This window comes from Hydra vulgaris, chromosome 12 (assembly GCF_038396675.1).
Source record: "Hydra vulgaris chromosome 12, alternate assembly HydraT2T_AEP".
Taxonomy (NCBI): Eukaryota; Metazoa; Cnidaria; class Hydrozoa; order Anthoathecata; family Hydridae; genus Hydra; species Hydra vulgaris.
In genome coordinates, this window is record NC_088931.1 from 23711926 (window position 1) to 23734945 (window position 23020).

General features: G+C 29.2%; 1 protein-coding gene across 3 annotated transcripts in view; it reads right to left on the minus strand.

Annotated features, from left to right (window-relative positions):
- Positions 1-23020, minus strand: part of LOC100208392 (uncharacterized) — a 91302-nt gene that overhangs the window by 13716 nt on the left and 54566 nt on the right. For all 3 annotated transcript variants that reach the window (XM_065812606.1, XM_065812604.1, XM_065812605.1), the window contains 3 exons: positions 3887-4216; positions 1874-2212; positions 130-453 (listed from right to left, as the gene is read on the minus strand). In XM_065812606.1, coding sequence (XP_065668678.1) covers positions 130-453; positions 1874-2212; positions 3887-4216 — 993 coding nt within the window. The remainder of the gene's footprint in view (positions 1-129; positions 454-1873; positions 2213-3886; positions 4217-23020) is intronic.

Here is a 23020-nt window from a genome sequence, read left to right on the forward strand (position 1 = left end):
ATTGCATTACTATTTGAATGAAAAATATTTATTACAGCAAAATAATTTAAGTGTCAAAATATATTACTAAAGTTATCAAATTTTTTACATTTGTCAACAAAATTTTATCTTAAATTTTTGTTTACATACCTGAAGAACTTTAATTTGGTGTGAAATATCTTCTAGAACAAAGCTGTTTTCTTTATTCAGAGCAGAAGAACTTTGAATAACGAGGAGATTTTCAGAAACTTTTGCAATAATTTCAAAAAGTCTTATTACAGTAGCTTTATTTTGCACAGTTGTATTATTTAATTCTAAAAGTTTATTTATTAATTCATCAACAACACTAATATCTTTAGCAACTCTTTCACGAGCAAAACTATTTTCAACATTCAATTTACAAAATGATTCAACAACATCTTTCAAAATGCAAGCAAGCTCAGATTTCTTCATCTTCAATGTAGTTGAGTATTTCTAAAAAAAAAGGACAATATTTTTTTCTCTCTCTACTCTTCAGAGTAATGTTTTCATTTTAAAGTTCCAAGTATAAAAGCCTTAAAATTCTTTTATGCATTTTAATTTACATTATGTTTGAATGAACTAAGAAATTAGCATCTATATATTATTTCTTTATATAATACAAAATGATATTAAAAGATTTTTAAAGAATAAAGTGAAGGAAGCCAAGCTGAAAGGTGAAAGAAGCTGTGAATCTCTATAAACATCCAACCAGAATGTTTGAAAGACATGAACTATCTAAAAAACACACCAATGCAATTGCCAAACAAAAAGAAATTAAAAAGATGTTAGTAAAAAGAAGAATTTACAAATAGATGGTTCATGGTGGAATAAATGCGTGTTTAGATAACATCTCTGACATCACACTGAAATAGCCTGCTGCTAAAAATTTAAATAGCTTTTTAAAAACTATTAAAGCTCAAGAGTTCTTTGTTGCTGTTTTTTGGAAAAAATTTTAATATGGTTTTTTATGAAATTCTTATACTGGTCATATGAACTTATCAAGTTTAGTCAAAAATAATTATGCCAAAACATAAAAAAAAATTTCAATAACGAACTTTTTTATCTTATAGACACTCACAAAAATTTAATAATGAAAAATCTTTTGTTTTTGCTTTTTTTTATTATTATTGCAAAATGTAATTCTAAAGTTATATTTTATTTTAAATGCGCTAGATGTTTTTTACTATATTTATGTAAGTAAAATTAAATTTAATAAAAACATTAAATTTAATAAAGAAAATAAATTTAACAAAAATTTAATAAATTTTGGTGTTTAAAATAAATATTTGTATTTTGCACTGGCTTTGTACTAGCCCAGTAAACTGAACTACACAGGTAAAGACGCGGGCAATTGCCCAATATATATATATATATATATATATATATATATATATATATATATATATATATATATATATATATATATATAAAATTAGTAACTTTAATTTTAGTAGTTACTAAATGTTTAAAATAATATTAAAATAAATATTTACAAATTACATAATAATTGTAACTTAAATGTTTATTATACATCCACCACGAATTTCGTGTATTCAAATATTTTTATTAATTCCTTACCTATGGATAAAACTAAACAAGGTGAATACAAACATAAGTAAGATTTTAAAATCTGGGTGGTGACACCAGTTTATAACTGAGAGGGCAGAGAGGGGAGGTCATCTCCAAAACATCTCCTCCCTCCATCACTGCAAAAAACGGTATCCCAAAATAAACAATGGGTTCGCCACTGCGTGTGTGTGTGTGTGTGTGTGTGTGTGTTTGTGTGTGTATATATATATATATATATATATATATATATATATATATATATATATATACAGATTTAAAAAAATACAAATTCAAAATAACAAACCTGAATTTCTACTAAAATACTTTCAGCCTGATTAATATCATTGCCAAATAAATGATATTGGTTTGCATAAAAATTAACTTCATATATTAGCAGTTCAATAGGATTTAACTTTTTATCAAAATCTTCTAATAGCTGTAATGTTTCTCTGCATAAATGCAACCTATTACAAGCATAACTATTAAGGTTTGTCCACTTCTCTTTAACTACCTCTACTTGGTTAAACATTTCTGTCAACCCATCTGTAATATCAAGTTCTTTACAAGTTATAAAAATTGACTCATTGGCAGTAATAAAATTATTGTAAACACTTCTATTCTCATTGACATCAGCATAAAATTGCTAAATAGAAATAACACAATATAATGAAAATATTTAAACTTTTACTTAAAATGATTTAAAAACAATTAGGTTCTAGTTTTGCATTTTACTGCTTAAGTGCTACAGTTTAAAGAATTTATGAAATATGCAACAAAAATTATAAATCATCAAGTTTAAGTCAAAGAAAAATGTTTGATATAGAAAAATAAATTAACAAAATGTTAACAAAAATTAGTGAAATAAGATTAAAATAAGGTAAATAATAACTAATATAAGTATATAAAAATAATAATTAATTTAATAAATTTAAAATAAGAACATTAACAATAAATAACTATCTACTACACTTAATAAATTATACTTTATTTTCAATAAAAAAAGAAACAACTTATCTCAAACTGAGTAAACAAAATTTAATAATATCAATTCATTGCTAGGTTGGTTCTAAATATCTTTGTGTGTGTGTGCAAGCGTTCGTGTGTGTGTATGTATGTATGTGTGTGTTTTCCAACCCCTAAATATGTTCTATATAATAATAATATACCTAATTTTCAAAATTAAATTATAAAAATTTTTTTTAGAGATCACTTAAGACCTTTGATTATTTAAAGAAATATATTTTCTATAATATTATGGCCAGTCAAATGTTTAAAGATCTTGAGCAACCCCTTAAAAAAATTATTGTAAACTAATGGTGAAATTGTTTCTAAGTGGCTTGAAATTTTTATTGGCATGCCACAGAGTTCTGTTATTGGACCCTTGATGTTTATTTGATATACTAATTATCTACCAGACAAGTTAGTCAATATATGCAAATCATTTGCTGATAATACCAAGATTCTATCCAAGGTAATCTCACAGGAAAGTACCTCAAGTCTACAGAAAGATTTAAACACAACATTCAAATGGACAGAAGACTGGCTTTTATGATTTAATGTTTACAAACGTGGAATAGTGCATTATGGGGTAAACAATAAAAAGAACTCTTGCTATATTAATGGTACAAAATTACCTGAATAATAAAGTACAAAAGATTTAGGAGTGATTTTTATGAAAAATATCAAGTGGAAGTACCAAGCGATTTCTACAACAAGTAATGCAAGTAGAATGTTGGGTCATGTAAAGAAAGCTTTTGCCATATTGGATTGCCAAATACAAAAATCACTTTATGTGATTTTAGTATTTGGCAAAAGTTCTAGGATTGACAATAATTGAATGGAGAGAAAAGGGGTATATGATCCAACTATATAAATTCATAAGCAAAATAAATAAAACAGAAAACAACATAAAGATTGCTAAAAATCAATTTAGAGGTCACTGTTTTAAATAATACAGAGAAACAGCAAAAAATCTATTAAGACTGTTTTGCAGATCTGTCGTAAAAATTTTTTTACAACAGACCTGCAAAACTATGGAACTCAATGCCTTCATTGTGGAGTTGTCCTCAGTTAACTCCTTTAAAGCAAGATTCAACTGTTGGACAAACAACAATCAATCAATTAGGCTGTCACACTATCCCTAAAGCCATACTCACTGGCTTACCAAGCCAGTTACAGCAAAACTTACTAACTAATTTTAGAAACCTAGAGTCATTTTAATAAATAGAACATATTCAGAAGTTAGAGTCCATCAATTTAAAAAAAGAAGATTTTTAGAACCACCCTATTCATTACATGAAACCAATTTTTATTTTACCTCAGCCTCAGCTAATTGTTTTTGAAGCAAAATTTTATCTGTTGAGACAGGTTGAAACCCATCCTTTTGGTTTTCCACTTTTGTTAAATATATATTAAATGTTACATATTCACAGTTGTACTTTCTACAGATAAGATGAAGTTTGTCAATGTCAAATTGGCGTTTAGATGAGGCTTTATTAATATCATCCCAATCTTTTGTAATTTTTTCAAGTTGTTTGTAAAGTTCATTTTTCTCTTGCAGAGAATGAATACCTTCTAGTAACTTTAATCCATTTTGAATAATGTTATCATATTCTGGCTCCTTTTGGACAAGACTTTGCTGAAAAAGCTAAAAAAAAATTTGATTTAAAGAAATTTGATTAATAGTATTACAAAAACAGTCCGTATAATTGCAATAATAGTAATAATTTTGTAACAATAATTCCATATAACTATAATAATAATTACAATAATAATAATCTCATATTACAAAAATAGTCTTCCATATAAAACTAATTTTATAAATAACAATTTATATAACTTATGAATTATAACTTTTAAACTTAAAATATAAGCATTACAATAAATTTCATAGTAATAGATTAAAGCTAATGAAAAGTACTATAAATATCAGAAAAAATATTTTTTTTAAATTCTAAATTTCAACTCAACTATGTTTAAAAAGATAAGTTATTACAAGTATTAGTTATTTTAAGCGATGGAAATTAATGACTCTGTTTGCAAACTTTGGACAGTTTTATGTGTCTTCAATATTTTGAAAAAAATGGATCAGCAACATTTCTGTTATATATATATATATATATATATATATATATATATATATATATATATATATATAAATATATATATATATACACACTTGCTGTTCGGACCCATAAAATACAGGTCTCAGTTTAAAGTCTATTCCACACCTTAAGTTTTTATTAAATTTTTTCTACAGCTTATTGGGACCCTTGCCCAATTAATTTTGAAGAAAAATAGAAGTTTGAATTTAAAACTTTTTTTTCCTTTAAGAAAGAAAGTTGTCTCTTTAATATGTGTTATATACATGAACATAGATAATTACCTAAACACTTTAACAACATAAGTATCTCCATCATGACATACTTCTACAGCAACAAATTTCTCCTGATGTTTTAATGTTTTTAGAAATTTAAAGGTTTTTTAACAATTCTCTAACTTTCATCTGCTATAGTATATAATATATTTATATATGTTATGTATATAATATCTATAGAACTTTAAAAATGTTTTATTTTATATTTTAGAAAATTAAAAAAGATTAAAAATTTTTTTTAAAAGTTTAAGCAAAAAGATTTGAACCCCCACAAAACTTCGGAAGCGCAGCAAGCTAACCACTTCGACCACTAAGGCTATTATACTTATATATTATCACACTATTTACTAAGCAAAAAACTTTAAAAAGCAAAATAAGCTATAAATCAAATTTAAAGAGATATAGCAGCAATGCAATTTATATTATCTCCCCTGGCAAATGTTTTATCAACTTAATGCTTGGTATTGATAATAAACAAAAATATGCCAATATAAGCGCATAATAATAAAAAAGATACAAATTATTATTTTCTGTTATGATAACATTTTAACTATTATTACTTTCATCACTAATAAAGTGAAAAAATAAATACCAAGAAAATACAAAAATACAAGCAATAAATAATAATAATAATAACAAAAATAATAATAATAGTAATAATAACAATAATAATAGTAATAATAACAATAATAATAATACTAATAATAAAGGACAACATTAACAGCAGTACCAACAAGAATAGCAGTTATAAAAATTCTTCCATTGCTAACATTAAAAGGAACAAAATAAATCTTTTCAAAATCTGAATTTCAGAAAATATAATATAATTCTTACCCAATGTATAAAAATGTGATACTTTTTCCTAATATCTTTTCTGGGTTTTATATAAATTACTATTTTAGATTTATACCGGGCAGAATTGCAAATGAATATCTCCGAATATTTTAGGTGAGAATCATTTCCAGACATAACAAAATACAATATTTTTTTGCATCTAAAAACTTGAATAAAATGTCGTTATGCTAAAAAATCTTTTCCTATAAAATATTGTTGTGTTCTTTATCTTTTCGTTATTTGTTCAATTAGCAAGAGTTACAACGTTAAACTTCATAAGTATACTTTTCAAAATCATAGAACCTCACGTGCGTAATATAAAAAGGAAAAGCGTTTTTCTAAACTCAAAATTCGGCTTGTAAAATAAATTATTTAATTTTTAATCGTTTGAAATTTAAGGATCGTGATTTTTTTCCGATTTCCGATTATAACATTGTGCGTTGATAAATCGACTTTCTAAAGTATCAATCGTAGCTGTCTGACGCTTTTTAAATAAATAAACATTCCAGAAATTATGCCAAGCAACGTTATTTAAAGAAAACGAAAAACAAAATGATACATATTAAAAATATATAGTTTTTGGTCTTCACGCGAGAAAAAACATTAAAAATTGAAAAAAGCATTACTCATGCTTACGGCGATTTTTTTTTGCTCAACAAAAATTTAATATAAAATATGTTTTTATTATAAATTATGTTGCATTTAATTTATTTTTTTCCTCGTAAAAATTTCAAGTTTTTGATTATTAGGGGAACCTGTAGTACCTTTGACCACGTTGTACCTTTGGTCACTCTTCTCTGTCGGCTTACTATTATTATTTAAAAAAAAAACGTGAAGTGCCATTTGAAATAATAGTCCATGACAACTCTTCTTACCGTAAAACATTATACTTGGGATAGATGGTATCGATCAAGTAAATATAAGATTTAGTAAGTAAGTAAATATAAGATTTGGCTCTTAAAAAGTAAATATTTGTGTTAATCTTGTTCTGATTTTAAAACTGTGATAAATTGTTGTTTGATTCATCTACGACATTGTAAACATTACCCAACATCATTTTTTTTTGCTATGGAAAAGTTTGGATGGTTATGTCTAACCGTAAATGGGGATTAAGACGATAATTGTTAAAGAAAACCATCTCGTGTACCTTTGACCAGACTAGGACGTTGTACCTTAGACCGACAAAAACTGTTTCCTCGGTAATTTGCGGACTTTGAGAGGACAAATTTATAAAATTATCTACTTGATTAGGCGTCTGTACTTTATTGCTTTTTAATGCAAAAATGTTTCTAGTATTATGGTAATAAAATAATTCCATTGAAATTCAATGCAATTCACTATTTATTCTTGGACCACTACTATACTTAGAATAATCTATTTTGTTAATTTAGTTAGTTGGACAGCTGAAGCAATATTATTGTCAAGTTCATTTTATTACCTAATTTCTGCACGGCTATAGGGGAATTAAATGTATAAAAATAGTTAATTCTGTTAATCTGTTTATATATTTGTTCTGTTAATCTGTATATATATTTATAAAATCTGTTAATATATTTTAGTTTTAAGTAGTTTTAGTTTTAAAATCCCAAGGAGCAAGGTTAGTGTTTTTTACAAAAAGATTTCCGAAACGGATATGCTTAATGCAGTGAATTTTGTGCTTCAACAAAAAATGAGTTTAAAAAATCAACTTTGATATATCAGCTGAAGCAGTTTAAAAAATCTGGTAGTTGCGAATATTTATATTCACACACCAAACCAAAAAAAATATTCTCAACAGAAGAAGTATTAATTTTGGTAAACTACTTGGCAGATGCTGCAAATATGCATTATGGACTTACATTAAAGCAGATAAGGTCTTTTGCATATGCGTATACTTTAGCAAATCATAAAAAAATTGAAACTTCATGGATGAAAAATAAATGTGCTGGTGAACAATGCCTGCAAGATTTTCACAAAAGATAAAATAACAAGCTATCTCTACGTAAACCACAACCTACAAGTCTTGGTAGATCAATAGAGATTGGAGATCAATAGGCATTCAATAGAGAAACCATAAGAATTGTATATAAAAATTACAAAAATGTTTTAAAATGTTATCATTTTGACCCATCAAATATTTGGAACTGTGATGAAACCGTAATTACCACAGTCCACGTACCACCAAAAATTCTAGCTCCAAAAGGTCAAAAACAAATAGGGAGCATGACTAATGCTGAAAGAGGCAATAATGTAACAATCATTGCAGCCATTAATGGTACTGGAAATAGCTTCCCACCATTACTGGTATTTCCACGTACTAAATTCAAAGACTAAATAATTGTTAAATAATTGTCCTCCTGAAAGTGTAGGAGCAGCTAATAAGTCTGGATGGTCAAATGAAGTCATATTTGTACAATTTCTTGAACATTTTATTAGAAATGTGCAACCATCAACTGAAAAATCTGTTCTTTTATTAATGGATAATCATGAGAGTCAAAAAAATCGAGCATAGTTTTTATGACATTTCATCCTCACACAACCCATAAAATGCAACTTCTTGATCGTGGTGTTTTTAGACCATTTAAAACTTTTTATAACAATGCCATGGATGACTAGGCAATGCATGGATCACTAGGCAATGCTGGTAAACCAGTTACAATTTATGATATATCTTACCTTGTTGGTCAAGCTTATCCTCGTGCTTTTGTACCAAATAATATTGTAAACAGTTTTAAATGTACTGGATTTTATCCATTTAATGAATTTTTTTTTACTGATATTGACTTTTTAGCTGCAAATGTTACTGATAGGCCAATAGTTAATATACTTGATAACGAAAGTAAAAATTTTAATTGTCAAGTTGACCGGAAAGACTTAATTTACCAGATTTTCAGTTATAGAAGTTGTTGGTATAGTTTACAAAATTATGTATCTTAAGAAATCAGGAGACTTTAGTATCAAATTTATAAGAGAAGATGACAATCTTTATTATGTGGAACTTGAGGATATTTTTATGAAACTTCCACCACCAAAAATTGGTCATGGTTCCTCTAAACGTCAGTATCTTATGTTTGATGTTGATCTGACTATTTGTAATAATAATATATTATACTCTTTTATTATTGTATTTTTTGTTGTCATCATTAAAATATTTTCTATAAAAAGCATTATGATCATATGTAAATAAATATAAATCACCAGCTAATATAAGTTATAAAAATATATTTTTGCTCATTTCTTATCTAAAATAATAAAAATAACTGTATATATTAGAAAGCATGTTTTGTACAATTAAGTTGCATTTAAAGTTTTGGACCTTAACCCTAATTATTTCGTGTAAGTAGCATCTAAAGAAATTATGTGACTTTATCTAAATAGTTATAATAACTGATTTTATTTTAAAAAATTAGTAGTAATATTAGTAATACTGACTGAGTATCGAAACTTCGATACACAAGCCTTTGCAAGATTGAAAGGATTGATTTTTCAAATTTTTTTTAGACAATTAGGATTGATTACAAAAAAGTTAGATATGTTTTTTTATTGATATAAGGTAGGCCAGAAGTTGCTATATAATATATAACAAGCTAAAATATTCAAGAGGTTCAATTATTACACGATTTTTAATACTAACATTTTGGTCAAAGGAACAACGCGCATCGGTCAAAGATAAAACGTACGTGTTGTACCTTTGACTAATTGACTACTTTTTTTAAACCCGGGAAAAAGATACTTCTTGGTTGAATGAAAAAAAAGTCCTAAGTATAATTTTTGGGCAAAATATGAGAATATTATGTAGTTTGAATGGTTTAAATTTACTCAATAGACTACGCAAAAAACGCCTTAAAGCAAAAAGTGGTCAAAGGTACAACAGGTTCCATAATACTAATTATTAATAAGCTGATGCGATTGGCGTCATAAAAAAATGCCATTAAGTTCCACCAGTTCTTGACCTATACCACCTAATAACTCCGCCATTAAGTAACTAATTAACGTGATAATCGTTTAATTCAAATATTTTTGCGTTAGCATATGGGAATGTTCTGAATGATGCTTTACATTATTTTCTTGTAGAAACCACGATGCCAACAAAATAGTGAAAAACTTTTAAAGGTTATTTTCCATATTCCACTATCCTCGGAACATTTTATGAAACACCCGAGATACTGTTATTAATTTTATTAAAAATAATAATATATTAGGGGTCGTCCGTAAATTACACTTTAGGAGGAAGGGGTAATGTTTTTGCGACGACTCATACAGAACTTGTTACGATGTTGTGACGAGGAGGGGGGGGGGGGGAGTGGGTCTAAAACGGTCCAAAGTTGCTTGACGTAATTTCTAGACGATCCTTTGACGAAATCCAAAATGAGTAGACGTACAATAAAGAAGTATCAATAAGTTTGTGCTTAACTTTATTAACGTTCTTAGAAATGTGTATTTCTATACCCGAATCTCGGAGAGACGATTTTTGGGTTCTTCTATAAATTTTTAACACCAAGAAAAAAGTCAGTTACAAAATTTAATTCTTAATTTATAGATTTACAAGAAATAACATTAATTGTCAACAAACAAGAATGAAATGTTATTTTCAAAATATCAGTAAAAGTAAATATCTTATTCGATATTATATAGCACGGAGAATATAAGTCAAATCAGAAAAAACCCGATTGTTAGATACGCTTTCAGCAGGTGCCTAATTAAAATATGTACTAATAAAAATTCCGAGCGTTTTTCCATTGTTTATGGTACACCTGAAAATAGTCAGGTGTACCGTAAAACGAGAGGGTGACTTTGGCAGCTTTGAAATACGATATACCAAGGTCAACGATAAAAAACAAAATAAAACAGACATATCCTAAAAAGTATGGTGGTCAGCAGATATTTACATCAAAAGAAGATGTTTAAGGCATACGCAATAAAATCATCTGAGTTCGGCTTTCCTGTCGATGCATATGATTTAAGATGCATAGTAAAATTTTAAGATGCATAGTATTTAAACAAAAAAGGCGTCGTTATACCTCGGTTCAAAAATAATTTTCCAAGTGACGATTGGATTCGAGCTTTTTTAAAAAAAAAAATCCAGAACTCACAGCAAAATTTGCAAGTAACATCAAGCGAAAGAGAACAGAAATAGGAACGACTGTGACTTATAACTACTTTATAAACCTATCAATTAAAATAAGTAATATATCACCTGATAATATATGGAATTATGACGAAAACAATCTCAGTGATAATCCGGGTAATAAAAGTATTAACAAAGCATGGATATAAGTATCCTGAACGCGTCATTAATTCTACAAAGATATCATTCTCTGTAATGTTTTGTGGTAATGCTAATGGAGAATTCCTACCACTTTATGTTGTTTACAAAGCGGAATCGTTATGAAATACATGGATGGAACATGGGCTGTCAAAGGCACGTTGTAACAGACCAAAAAGTGGTTAGTTTGACTCAACATGTTTTGAGGACTGGTTTTACTCTTTACTTCTTCCAAAACTTAAGAAGGTTCAAGGAAGAAGTGTAATTATTGGTGATAACGTATCTTCATATTTGAGCATTGCAGTATTGGATGCATGTCATAGCAATAGCATAGCGTTTGTGGCATTACCAGCAAACTATACGCATCTTACACAGCCATTAGGTGTTGCCTATTTAAGACCCATGAAGATTAGTTAGCGCAAAATATTATGTGAATGGAAGGAAATAAGAAAAGGAATGAGAGTTGCTTCTTTTCCTGAAGATGAATTTCCTAGACTTTTAGACCGTTTAATTACCAACTTAAATGAGCATGGAAATGATAACCTAAGAGCTGGTTTTTACAAAACTAGAATTTTTTCATTTGACAAGTCTCAAGTGCGTTCATGACTACCATGTCGTAATATAGGTTTAAACTCATTACTGATTTAGTAAGACTATCATTTTTAGATCATTTAAGTAAGTCACTGGATGATCACCCAGATGGTTCTAAAACCAAAGCGTTGTTCTGTCCCAGGTAAAAGCTTACGTTCAGCAGATATATCCACTTGAAAATAATAGATTAAATAAAAATAATGTATAGCACCTAGCAGCATTATAAATACAATTGAGACCAACAACATTGACTTTGCTAGCCCAAGTACCAAAACTGGAACTACTGAGACTCCTATTATAATCTTTCCAGATGTAAGTTTAGGCGTAGAAAATTATACAGAATCATTAGATCATTCAGAATTAAGCAAAAAGAACTTGCAAAAGGTTGGTATTGATAAAACAAAAAATGTTTAAAAAAAAAATTATCATTAAATCTTGTAAAGAATTGTTATGTAATTGTTAAATGCAACGGAGAGTTAAATCCTGGACAGGTTTCTTTCTTTATTTGAACTATTTATATACATTTAAACAATTAGTAAACTTTATAACCAATTATTAATTAATTTAATAACTAATATTATTTAATGTATTAACTACTGAATAACTTTAAAATAATTATTTTAAAATAATTAATAGAATAATTTCTTTTATGCAGTTGAAAAAAAAACTTTTCACTAAATTTTGTTCTGAAAAATTTAATTTTTGTAATTTTTTTTTTACTTTATACCTAAACTGTTTTGTTTACTTGGTACCTATACTTGTTTAGTTTGTACCTATATTTTACTTACTTTATTAAAACAACTTTGTTACTAAATTTTTTTTATCACTTTGTTTTTTGTAAATTTATTTTCTTTGGCTAAACATTGTTGTTTTTCTTGATGTAACACTTCCTTTAGTCCCTTTTTACTGGGCTGACTTCGGCCCAATTGGGCCGAAGTCAGCCCAACACAAGGGGCCCACCATTTAAACCCTTTCCCCCCATAAAAATACTTAAAATTGCTTTCATGCAATAGACGTTAAGGTGCAAAATGAGCCTAAGCCAACCAATTTTACGATAAACCTGTAAACGGTAAAAAGTTATTAACATCATTGCGAGAATTTCCCCATTAATGCTGTTTCAACTGCTGCATTTGTTATTCTATTCATGTAGTCAACTTATATTTGAAATATGAACAATAAAGCTATAAATCAATTTTCAGTTTTTGATTTATTTTTACGCAGTTTTCAAAATTAGTTGTGGAACTAAAAGGCAATAAATAAAAAAAATAGAGAACATCACTGTAAATATGACAAATTCACAAGAGAAAGCCTTTAAACTGAGAGAAGATTATTTAATACTGCATTTAGGCGTTATTGTTCAAAAAAATTTATAACTTGTACTACAATAAAAAAAATCGTTTATTTGGCAGGCGCGGATCCAGCTTTTTTTGATGTTTGAGATGAGCTAACTTCCTAACATGGAACAAGCTCAAAAATTTATATGTTTATTTATATGTGAGGATGCTTTGCAAAATACTGCGATGATTGATGTCTGGGAACAAAAAAGCCCTAAAATTTTGGCCGCAACTGCCCCAAACGTTGATAAAATAATTTTTGTACTATTTTTAAATAAATTTATATTATCGATAATATTCTAAATTTCTTACAATAATCTCTTAGCGTTCAAAAATTATGACCTTATAAAATTTGTAACCCCTTCAAATCGAGTTTGTACCATGTCAGGAAGATAGCTATCTCAAATATAAAAAAAGCTGGATCCGCGCCTGTTTGGGATTGTGCTACAATCAGAGAGATAATAAACAAAATTTTACTTCCTTTCTTACAACCGTCAAAAATGTTTTTAGATTAAGTTTTGACGCGGCAACGACATAAATAGGACAATAAATTATTTTTATCCCTCTGAATACAGCTGACTGAGTAGCATAATTTGGCTGACTGAGTAGCATATTTTAGCTGACTGAGTAGCATAATTTAGAACTTGATATTTTTAGAATAAAGTTAAGTACAAAACAACTCCTTAGTACACGAATCTTCCTTATATGGTAAAAACTGATTTTGATTGTCAGTTTTTACAATATAAGGAAAATAAGTTTTTATTGACCTGAAATAGGCCAGAGGTTTCTTTATAATATTTAACAAAGCTACAACCAAACAATGTGATTTTTAAATGATACTAATATGGTCAAAGAAATAACACACCTCGGTCAAAGGTACAACGTATATATTGTACCGTTAACCAATTGAATAATTTTTTAAACGCTAAAAAATTATACTTCTTGGTCGAATGGTGAAAAAGTCAAAAGTATAGTTTTTGCACAAAATAAGGGAGAACAACAAAAACTTTGAATGGTTTAAATTAAATTATTAGTTCGAAAAAAAAGATTGGTCAGAAGCTTTCTAACAGGGAAGTCATGATCAGTCATTTCTAAAGTAACAAATGCATGGAATAAAGACTCTCTACCTACAATTTTATCAAGATGTAAGCTTAGGGCAATTGTTAATATCCTAAGGTAGATTTCTATTTTTTTCCCCCTATTTTTCAACCTGTTCCCCCTGATTTTCATTTCAGCTATTGTGAACCATTCAGGACGCAGCAAGGATTAGGATGTAATACATAGACATAAAATGAATATAAATCTTAGAAAAACACTTGCAAATTTGTAAACATTAATACAATACACAATCAAAGTATAAAGCGGAGGATAAAACAGTGCCAATTTAAATTTTACATATAAGTATGATATACAATTGTATAGGTCATGTTAGTATGCCGCAGACCATTTTTCTCTGATTTTTTAAAAGTTCAAACCAATTTCTAGTATTGAGTTCTTGTGATGTTTATTTGAAGCAATACATATTGAAATTTATTTCTTCTAAATAAAATTGATGTTACAATTTTTGTAAATTGAATCCTTAAAACTTGAAAGTAGAAATCATAACATGTCCCTTCTCTTTCTTGTACCTGGTCAATTGCAATATCTAATGCATTCTAATGTATCTTAGCTAGTGTTGCAAAGGTAAAATTTACCGGAAAATTTAGAAAATTTACCGCCTGTTAAATTTTTTTTACTTATTTTTATTATTCATTTAAAAAATAAAATTTTTTTAAGGAAAATTTACCCTCTTTGATTTAAAAATTACCGGTAAATTTTGAATCAAATTTTACTGGAAATTTTACATCACTATTCTTAGCTTGATATTGGAATAATTGCCAGTCAAGAACCAACCATTTTCTATTAATTTAAACTATTTGTTTTTTTCTTATCCCATTCACTTCCACAAGGCTCCAGAGAAAACCACTCAATTTTTTAAATTTTATTTGCAACTCTCAACCCAAAACTCCGAAACACGAACCTTGTTTAAGAAAGCCGCTGAGAAACAGGTTAAGCGCAATTCTTCGAGAGGCGTAGGGCGGATTTAAACATCGAACTTTTTAACTGTGAGCCGAGTGCTATACCGAGTGATTTTTAAATTGAACACACACATTTAATAAACATGCAACAAATTTATTTAGAATATATTTGAATTGATTTAATCAAACCAATCAGAATATATTTGATTTGATTTAATCAAACCAATCAGAATATATTTGATTTGATTTAATCAAACCAATCAGAATATATTTCATTTGATCAAACCAATATTAGGCTCAGGAACGGAAACAAGACGTCAAAGAAACAAAACAAAAGGTTTTTCGTTTATATCTTGATAAGCAATTAATTTGATGACTTTAATTAACTCAAAATCTATTTTCTATGACTTATTATGAAAATGGATGGAATTTGCCTTGGCACTTGGAGATCAAGACTTGGCACTTGGAGATCAACTACTCAAGAAGCTACTAGTTACTCTCGCGTGCTTAATAAACTTCCCACCCACCCAAAGCTTAGTAAGATGCCCTCACCCCACCCCCTCGTTTTATTAACTTTTTATCAACAAAATTATCTCAAAACTAAAAAAAAAAAAGTCCGTTTAAAAGGTCTTAAAACATTAAAAATATATATATAATTTGCAAAACGCGCCGAGTAAATTAATTTTGAGAAAACGACGAAAAACCGAAATACTCATAGTTGTGCATCAACAGAAATTGATATATTCTTTGAATATTTTTAGGTAAAAAAACTTGCAAATGGTCCAATATTTAAATAAATGATAGATTTCAGTATAGAGAATTTAGAAATTGAGTTAACGCAAAATTTTTATTTTTGGGCTCCTCATATATCTGTCACTGATAAAAATAAAAACTTTCAATCTAATTAGTATTTAAAATTCAACGACCTTTAAAAAAACTCGAAAACCTCGAGTTGTTGAAAATGAGCTTTTGGTTTATTTCTCATAGTATATATAAGCGTCATAAAGACCGTAAAACTTATATAAGCATATTGAACTGTAAAAATCCGAATCCGATACCAGGTTTTTGGATAGTTAAATTTATATTTTATTTCCGATCCATTTCAAACGGACATCCGTTAAAATCAGATCGGAAACCGGGATTACCCGAATCCGAAACTAATTAAACAACAATAACTTACATATTATTTACTAAATTAACTTTAAATTAAATAAAAAATATACAAACTATATTCTAAAGTCTTAAAAAATATATATTTAAGAACATATAAAGAGCAGGTAACTGTAAAGAGCAGGGGCGCCGAGAGCCTTCACGCCACCTGGGACAGCAACCCTGATTGCCGCCCCTATCTTTCTTAAATTTTCTATGTTATCAGTGAATGATCAATTTTTTTTTTAAAAACTTTCATTTTATTTAGCACCCCTTGGACATCTGCCGCCCGGGACAAACTGTTCCTTTCGCTCCCCCCCCCCCCCCCCCCCACTCTCGGCACCCCTGGTAAAGAGGTATATTTACATCTTTATAAGTTTATTTGGCATCAACGTTTTAAATTTCCATTTTCGGCATTTTTCTATTGAGGTTGAGAACGCGACTTTAAAAAATCAAGACATGAAATATTATTCTGCATCAGTCTTATTCAGACCTGCTCTCTTGCAGTAAACCTCCAACCACTATCACAATGTCGTAATGTTGCTTCTCTTTCTTTTTTCTATAGATACTATAATGGACATTGCTCTAAAGAGCTAGCGTCTCTTGTGCCATCTACTAAAATTCATTCTCGTATTATTCGTCATTTAATTAAGTCTCATCCTTTTTTCCGTAACTGCTCCAAAAATTCTTATTCGTCTAGTTTTTTTACTCAAACATCATTTTTTTGGAATTCCCTCCCCTCCTTTTCCTGATTCATATAACTTGCAATCTCTAAAGTCGTCTGTTAATAGTGATCTTGCTTTATAAACCTCATCTTTTCTTTTCAAGTAACTTCCAACTCTAATTGTGGTTGCTTGCAGCCTTGTTGGAAGATGTTAAAAAATATAAATTACCTATAAAATTGTTATTTAACAAGTAAAGAAAACTGGATTAGATTCGGATATCCAATTTATAATTTTTAATCCGAATACGAATTTATAAAAAAAATCGGAACGGATACCTGGCTCGTTTTTTACGGATCGGATATCCGATACCGGATCGGAAATTAAGATATCCCGTAATTCGAATATTTTTGCTCACTCCTAAAAATTATGATAAAACAGCTGTTGATAAATGTCCGTTTGACCCCAAGACACGCTAAAAATAAATTGTTTCAAGCGTGTCCTGTAAAAAATATTACGAGGATTTACTATTATTTGATTATAGGACAAATAAATTGAATTAGATCTAAAAAAAATTTCCACCCACCCTTTTATTAGGATCCTCCTACTATGTTTATTAGACCTGGAGTAAAGTTCCCACCCACCCTTTTATTTCCACCGACATGTATTAAGTACGTAAGAATACCTCGCAGTGTCAAATAACTAAAAAGAATGTCACATGTACGTCGAATGAAAATATAAATAAAGAAGTTGAGATAAGTTTGCGACAAGTTCCTGAAAGAAAAGAAGATCATACACCGCAATTATAAAACTTATAGTTGGTTATCTTCACTATTTTAGCTTGCTAAAGCATATTAAAAGCATTAAAAATTTTTATAAAGAAGGGAATCTAAAATGAGTTAAATAAATATTAAGTTTTACTTTTTTTTCTTTAGATATATATTTTTTAGCATACTCAAGGCCTACTATATTCACGGCCATTTATCTTACATTTTTGAGGGTGAAATTAAGAGACCGGTTTTGAAAGATTGACATAAAATACACTAAAATATTATTTTTAAAACTATTCTTTTTTCTGAATTTACTAACTGCTAAAGTTTTATTTAAAATGGTCAACAATGTGCTGAACCAAAATATACATCGAAATATTTAAGCAACATACACAACCAAAAATTGCATCTTTTCAACAGACTAAAACTTAAATCAACTTTGGATACGATTTGTTAATCGTTCAGATTGGACTCAAACAAACATTCTGTTTTATGTAAACTTCATTTTGAAAATAAATATATAATTAGTGGTCATTGCCGTAGCGAGGGGTGGGGTGGGTGGGTGGTGGTAGTGTGGGGGTGAAGGTTGGGGGTGGATATGGCCTTTTGCGCCATTTTGGTAAGGGCGGAAAATTGGACAATTTTACTTTCAATATTTTAAGTTAGTTTATTATAAAGGTGGCAATTTTCAATTATTAAGATTATTTGTCTCCTCCCACTTCATCACTCACAAGCTCCTTTCCTTAATGTCTTGCACGATTAAATTAAGTTATTAATTAAAGATAACTTAAATTAAAAAATCTCATTAATGTGATAATTAAATTTTGTAAAAATGCCGTAAAAAAAAGTATTTTGCGCAATATAAAATTATTAAAAATTTAAAAATGGCACCTTCAAAAAAACCATCAGGGGCATATTACAAAAAACAAAAAAGACAAAGAGAAGAAAGTGAAAAGAAACTAGAAAATTAAAAAAAATGGTTCGTGAAAGACGCTGGTAATTTTGTTAGTGCATCCCAAAATGAAAATTTAACTGAAAAAGAAGATTCAACTGAAATAAATCCATGTCAAATGCAGGCTTTTATGAATTCATCCAATCAAGACATTAACGAAACTCAGTCTTCCTCGCCGCTATCAAATCAAGATCTAAACAAAATTTTCCGAATTTCATCTGATGTAGACAAAGCACTTGTTGAGGATTTTTTTTGTAAGTGATAAAAAAAAACTTTCAAACATCAAATCCCAAAGAAGAAGGAAAAAAAGATATACCAAACACAAATTTTGAGCTAAAGGATCCTGCCACATGGCCACAAATAACTGATCGAGTGAGGTGCTTTTTAATTGAAAATGGACCTGAGCAGGAGACCAGAGAAACCTTTCCATCAACTTCATCTGATACAAAAATAAGACATTTCAATTCAAAGTGGTACAAAAAGATGCTTGCCAATGGCGAACTGGTGAAAAGGCAATAGTTGCTATATAGCAGTTTAAAAGATGCAACATTCTGTTTTTGTTTTTGTACTTTTTTCCTCAATAAAAGCTAATAAGTTGTCTGATATTTCTATAGAATTTAGTGGCTGGAAAAAGCTTAATCCCAAAATTCCTAAACATGAGAATAGTCCAATCCTTTATTGGCAGACCATATTGCAACAACAAAAGCCAAAAAAGCTGCAGTCACAAATTCAAAATGAAATAACTACACTTGTGGGAGAAAAAGTTAAAGGAGAAATCCTCTCACGGATTATAAATGCAAAATATTATTACTTGCTTTTTAACTGTACATCTGATGTTTCTCATAAAGAACAGCTGAGTGAAGTGATTAGATGTTATTATAAAAAGTGGATTGTGCTCAATAGAAGAAAGTTTCGTGGATTTTATAGAGCCATCAAAAGACTGGAAATGGCATTGCAGAAAAAATCCTAGGAAAAATGAAAATTGATGGATTAAATATTGCATATTGTAGAGGCCAGCGCTATGACAATTGAGCAAATATGGCTGGAAAATACAAAGGAGTTCAAGCACAAATCATTAATATCAATAGACTAGCATCATTTGTACCACGTGCAGCCCATACAATTAATTTTGTTGGCGTTCATGCTGCTGAAGTCTCACCTCTTATGGTTACATTCTTTGGATCTATTCAAAAAATAATCACATTTTTCTGCAATTCTACATCAAGATGGGGAAATCTGATGAAAGAACTCCCAATTTCATTAAAGGGTCACTGCGAAACAAGATGGTCATCAAAAAAAAAAGCAGTTGCTTCCCTAAACAATCAAGTTGTGGAAGTTTATAGTGTTTTACAAGACATGAGTACAAAAACAACTTAAACATGAAACAACTTTAAACCATGCAAAAGACCTACTCAAATTGTTCTTTCTTAAATTTCTTTGTTTGTTGAACCTGTGGACTAAAATTCTTTTATTAATTGACAGAGAAAATCATGCTATGCAAGCCAAAAAAATTTCAATTGACATTTCAAAAAATTTTAAATGGGGTTGTCTCGACCATCCAGTATCTCAGAGAAAGAGGAGTGAAAGACATCATAGAATCTGCCAAACAAACAGCAAAAACAATTGACATTGACACAGACTTTCCAATCAAACAAAAGAGAAAAGTCAAGTGTATGATGTTTGATGAGGCTGATGATAATAGCATTTTAATCAAACCAGAACAAGACTTTGTCATCCAATGCAACTGTATGTTTGACAGCATTATCACACAAATGCAATGGCGATTTGAGGCAATGTCCAAAGTATCATCTGACTTTCTATTTCTTACTGGAAAACAAATTTCCCTTAACTCTGTTAAAGAACTTAAGCAAAAAGCATTTAGCCTAGCCCAGAAGTACAAAAATGATTTGGATTCTTTAGAACTGCAAGCTGAGATTAAGAGTTTCAAGTTTCAGGCAAAAGCTATGATGGAAAATTTGGAATGTGCTAATCCAATTGAAATATTGCAATTCATACACTCGTACTCTTTAACAGATGCATATCCGAACATTGAAGTTTCACTCAGGATTTTTCTTACTCTTCCAGTGACAGTCTCAACAGGTGAAATAAGTTTTAGTAAATTTAAAGTAAATTACTTGCGATCAACCATGGGACAAGAACGCTTATCCAGTTTGGCTACTATTTCAATTGAAAATGAAATAGCAAAGAAGGTAAACTATGACCAAATTATAGATGATTTTGCAGGCATAAAAGCACGAAAAGTCAATTTCACTTGATGTATATTAAACTTATTTGTTATTATTAATAAATTTTTAAGCGCTAAAGAGTTTTTTTATTGGGGCCATTTTCAACTTTTTTGTTACTATCTCTCAAAGGTTCAAACCACAGCCTGTAAACGTGATTAGAATTTACTAAATTAGTTTTTTGGAAAAGGGAGATCATTTTTAAGGGTAGGTTATTTTTATGAGGGGGAGGGGGCGGCAGGGCCATTTATAGTGGGTAGGCTTCAAATGTTTCCAGGCCCCTGGCGCCATTCTAGCTTGCTACGGCACTGTTAGAGGTGATAAATGTACCCTGAATTGAGTTTTGAAACTTATTCCTTCTAAGTATTCTTGTGAACTTTGGCACGAAAATCCTCTTTACGAGTTTTATAAACAAAGTCCTCCCGAAAAGAGAGTACTTTTATAATTGTTAGAAATATTTAAGAAAAATGATACAACTACATGTATACATAATTTGAATGAAGCAGTAGCACTACCAGGGTTTCAATTTAAACGATTTGAAAAAGGTGTTGTGTTTTATAATATAATATTTAATAAACAGACATTTTTCAACTATATTAGAAACAGTTAATGTAGACCTAAATGTTTGTTTGCAATACAAGAGAACGTCACTTCAAATTCCAAATCGGTTTCTTAAAAGACATAATGCAATACTTGATAAAATTAGTATGCTAGAAAATTTGCCTTATATGAGAAACTAAACATTTAAAGGTAGAGAGTTTTATCAGAAACAAGGCAGGCATATTATCATATTTTGCAGAGATGATTCGGTATGCATTACTTCTACGATATACATCTTCGCAGGCATACAAACTACTACTTAAAAAGTTCACTTTACATCAAAACCTTGTTAAATAAAATTCAACAAAGAGGTATTGATTCTATAAAAGCTTTAATACTTTTACGTGAAAAAAGAAAAATTTCTCCTGATTGTATTATGATGGTAGAGGAAACGTATTTATAATAAGCAGCACGATATCAAGGAATAGAGTATGTTGGTGCTAACGAAGAAGGCAACATGTACAAAGGAATGTTCGCATGTATAATAAAAGAATCTATTCCTTTTATTGTTCAAGCAATTCCAGAAGTCACATTCTCTGAAAAATGAAACAACAAATTGGTGACAATTTAAAAAAACTAGTAGGTTCTGGGTTCACTGTGGGTGGTATAGAGACAGACAATCATTTCACTAATGTTAATGCATTCTCATCATTAGTTACAATGTTCAAGTTTGAATCAAAATATTTTATTAATCACCCACTGAATTATGGAAAAAAGACAAACAGAAACAGCAAATTTGTTTTTCCAGATTTTATATACCATAATGCAAATATTTTTATTGATTGTCCATCAGGATATATTAGTTAATGATAATGGGCTAAAAGATAAACTTATGATGTAACACACCCTGGAGATAATAAACAAAGTGTGCCACTAGCATTAGCAATTATATATGAAACTAAATATGCAGTTTCAAAAAGATATTATTCAAATCAAAAAGATGGTTTTAATTTTTAACTATTTTTAACACTTGGTAATTCTAAACTTAGCTTTTTACCTAATATTATTGGCAATCCTCTTGTATTGTGAGACAAGAAAATTATATTTTACCAAGCTGATTGGATGGCTGATTGGATTGATCAGTGGTTACTTTCACCTGCATTCGACCCTCACAACTTAAACTGCATGAGCATTTGTATTTACCTTACGTGCTCAAGAACTGCTTGTCGAAGAGCTCCTGAATGATGGATATAACTATGTGATGACAGCTTGCTTACAAAGTGACCCAATTGAGAGACATTTCTTACAGGCAAATGAGGCAAATGAGTGGGGGAAGATTTCTTGTAAGCTTAAGAGAAATTTTAAATTCAGAAAGAATCTTGTTGTGTTGTTCTTTAATTAAGGAGCATATAAACTTTTGGGAAGAAAATCTTTACCAGATATTCATCCTTCCTTGACAATACTTGATGAACTGTATAAAAATTGAAGTGAAGAAATTATGGCTTACGTTCCTTTTTATTTTTATAGTTAAAAAATGCCAATAACTATAGCAGGGTATGTTGCAAAAAATTTTCAAAAAATTTTAAATGCGAAAACTGCAAAGCATATTTGAAAGCTGGAGACATTGATCTTGAAAAAAACTCTTATCTGTCTCTCTTGTTACGTGGTGGACTATTTGTTCCACCCAAACAGCTGCAGAATTTGTTTGTAGTGTATTTGCTATTTTGGATTTAATTG